This window comes from Chiloscyllium plagiosum, chromosome 24, assembly GCF_004010195.1.
Source record: "Chiloscyllium plagiosum isolate BGI_BamShark_2017 chromosome 24, ASM401019v2, whole genome shotgun sequence".
Lineage (NCBI taxonomy): Eukaryota > Metazoa > Chordata > Chondrichthyes > Orectolobiformes > Hemiscylliidae > Chiloscyllium > Chiloscyllium plagiosum.
The window spans coordinates 55,704,846-55,708,452 of record NC_057733.1 but is presented as its reverse complement, the minus strand read 5'-3'; the positions used below and the strand labels follow the sequence as shown (position 1 = coordinate 55,708,452).

The following is a 3,607-nucleotide window of genomic DNA, read 5'->3' as shown; positions in this document are numbered from 1 at the left end:
TGGCCCCTGCCCCTCACCCTCACCCTGCCCTCTGACCCTGCCCCTTCCCCTGACACTGCCCTCTGACTCTGCCCCCGGCCCTCTGCCCTTGCCCCCTGCTCTTGCCCTGCCCTCGATGTTAGGACAAAATGGGGCAGAAATTGGTCATGGTTCTCTCCATATGGGAATGACAGTAATGTAACAGGTTTAATGAGTTCCAGCGATGAACTTCATAGTGACAAGCCTTCCACCAATCACAATGCAACTTGCACTTTGCCAAAACTGAAAAAAAATTACAGCCTTGGTCATTAAAGCATTGGAGGCCATCTGGCCAATTGAGGTCATGTCAACTTTTTTGCAGAAGAATCCAATCAGTCTCCTTTTCCAATCTCCTGGTCTCAATTTCCACCATTCTCATAGGCAGCAAGAATTGCCTCCTGCCTCAGAATAAGTCTCAGTGTCTGACAGTGTAGAAGCCCCACTTTCTGTGTCAACTAACAAACCTGACGTCAGATTGATTCTCCCTTTCTCCCTACCTCTGCTCTGGCAAGCATAGGGTATTGGGATTCATCCAGAGTTCACGCAATTTGGAGCGTGACTCCCTAACTCCTGGGTGCATCAGCTCAATGTCTGTCCTTTCTACATCGTTGATACCAACATGGACCACAACGTTGAGCTCATTCTCTCTTTCATCCCTTGCAGCTGTTGCTTACATCAATGACAGAATCAATGCTCCTGCAGCCACAGTATTGTAAGTTTGTGAGTGTTTGTTACCCAGCATGAAGAAAAAGGGAGAGCCAAAGCCTGTAGATCTGATCTGGAACATCGGGATTCAGAAACGGTAACAAGCCACATACTTCATCCAGACAGTGCACCTGTAACAGAGAGGTGGCCAGTCACTGAACTGGTCAACAAACAAACTTCAACAAAGAGTCATTTCCCAGCTCAAGGTCATCATAAGCAGCCTTGCTGGACAAGCTCACAACCACAAATCATGTGCATGGCTCAGATAACCAGTGGCATTGTCCATTCCTCTGGTCAACTCTGTAGATTTCAGGATTTGTAATCAAATTGATTCTTGTATCCTTTATTAACTCAGCATCCTGCGTGCATGATACACTGCTCAGAGTTGAAGCTTTGAGAACAGGGTGCTTATTCAATTTTGATGTTACCTGTGAACACAAGGTTGCTTCTTCATGGAAATATCCGTCCTTAAACTGGCAGTATTCTCTGGTAGTGATTTCACACCTACACAGGAAAGATCCAAAAGGCAAAGTTATTGAGGAATTATTGGAAATATTCCCACTGCTAACAGAGGGCTCAAACTGGCCATTCAGTGCCTCAAAACCTGCTCCACTATTCAGTCAGATCACAACTGACCTGATCATGGATTCAGTGCCACAATCATACCCACCCAAGATAAAGGTAAAGTTACCATAGTCTGACCAGACCGTAGAGTTGCTGCTCATTAGAGAGAGACAACTGATGATGGTTTAATATGAGGGTCCACACCTCAAGCAAGGAGAGAGGTTGATGAGAAGGAGAGTCTTTCAGGATAACCTCAGCTGGTACAGTGGGCGGGGGGGGGGGGCTGGGTCTCAAACCCCACCACAGCAGATGATGGAATTTGAATTCGCTCAAAATATCTGTAATTAAGAGTCAAACGATGACAATGAAATCATTGACAAATATTGGGAAAAACCCATTTGATTCACTAATGTCCTTTAGGGAAGGAAACTGCTATCCTTTCCTGATCCGACCTACATGTGACTCCATACCCACAGAAATGTGGCTGATTCTCAACTACCCACTGGGTGGGTAATAAACACTGGCCTGGCCAGTGACACCCATATCCCATGAATGAATAAAAACAATTCCCTCAGCTTGATAATTCCTTTCAGGATATCAATAAGATCGCTTCTCATTCTCCTCAAACTCACCAGCCATCCCAGGAATCAACTGAGTGAACTTTCTCTATCTGATTCTAACATAGTTATCCTTTTATAAATAAAGTGCTCCAGATGTGGCCTCATCAAAGCTCTAAACAATGTAAAGATCATGTTGTTTGATTTTTGTGCTTTTTACAATTGTGAACTTAATGGGGAAGAACGATTCTAAAACCAGAGTTTTATGGGATTGCTGCAAATTTTGAAAAGCAAGTCACCTGATTTTCATGGCAAGCATTGTTGCACAGCTGTTTGAACAAGCAGGGGTTAATGTTGGAGTAGGTGAGTCTGAGCTGAGGGCTTCTATGTGCAGATGCAGCCGGCTGGCAACAAAATTGATTGGTCCATGGACGAGTGATGCTACCAGTGACAAAAGCCTTTTCCCTTCCAGCAACCAGGTGATTGGTTCTCAGGCATCGGAACAGCTTGGGGCTAGGAAACACAAATGTTTTGTCTGCACAAGCACAAGATTGCAGAACATTCTGAAGTGGGGGGGAGGTGAATAGCTAGACATCATTGTCATTTGTATCAATGTGCACATCTTTAGACAAAGGGATGGATACTGCAAAATGAGTATAGGGAGTTAGATAAGAAGTTAAAAGGCAGGACTTTTTTGATTAGATTAGATTAGATTACTTACAGTGTGGAAACAGGCCCTTCGGCCCAACAAGTCCACACCGACCCGCCGAAGCGTAACCCACCCATACCCCTACATTTACCCCTTTACCTAACACTACGGGCAATTTAGCATGGCCAATTCACCTGACTTGCACATCTTTGGACTGTGGGAGGAAACCGGAGCCCCCGGAGGAAACCCACGCAGACACGGGGAGAACGTGCAAACTCCACACAGTCAGTCGCCTGAGTCGGGAATTGAACCCGGGTCTCTGGCGCTGCGAGGCAGCAGTGCTAACCACTGTGCCACCGTGCCGCCCACTTGGTGGTGATCTCCAGATTACTCCCAGTGCCTGAAGCCAGTGAGGATAGAAATAGAAAGATAGGCCGGATGGATGTGTGGCTGAGGAGCTGGTCTAGGAGGCAGGGTTTTCAGTTCTTGGATCATTGGGATCTCGTCTGGGTTAGAGGTGACCTGTACAAGGGGGCAGGTTGGACTTGAACCAGAGGGGAACCAGTATCGTTGTGGAGAGATTTGCTAGTGTTACCCAGGAAGGTTTAAACTAGTTTGGCAGGGGGATGCTGGGACTCTGAATAAGAGAGGGACCATTGAGAAGTCAGGGAAATACATTATTCATCAAGAGCAAGTTTACTATTCAGGATAGCCAGGGCACTGTAAAGGGAGGGAAAAGACTTCTGGTTTAAAGTGCATTTATTTGAGCACATGAGGCCTGACTGGTAAGGCAGTCGAGCTCAGAGCATGAATTAGCTCTGGGGACTGGGATATGATAGCCATAACAGAAACATTGCTGAGAGAAGGGCAGGACTGGCAGCTCAGTGTTCCAGGATCGCCGATCTCCGACTTCATGCCTAACCCCGCCCCCACGCCCATCTCCGTCACCACGTCTAACCCCGCCCCTTCGCCTATCGCCATCAGCACGCCCGACCCCGCCCCCATGCCGATCCCCGTCCCCGGCCCCAGACCTAGCCCCGCCCCCACTCCCAGCTCCAGCCCCACACCAGGTCCTAGCACCCAGCCCTGCCGTGTGTTCACCATCCCTCCAGAC

General features: G+C 47.7%; 1 protein-coding gene across 1 annotated transcript in view; it reads right to left on the bottom strand.

Annotated features, from left to right (window-relative positions):
• The window catches only part of LOC122562367 (inactive rhomboid protein 2-like), a 90,687-nt gene that overhangs the window by 9,311 nt on the left and 77,769 nt on the right, over window positions 1–3,607 (bottom strand). Inside the window, exons 11-12 of the mRNA XM_043715243.1 lie at window positions 1,152–1,335; window positions 754–854 (exon numbers count right to left, since the gene is read on the bottom strand). Coding sequence (XP_043571178.1) covers window positions 754–854; window positions 1,152–1,335 — 285 coding nt within the window. The remainder of the gene's footprint in view (window positions 1–753; window positions 855–1,151; window positions 1,336–3,607) is intronic.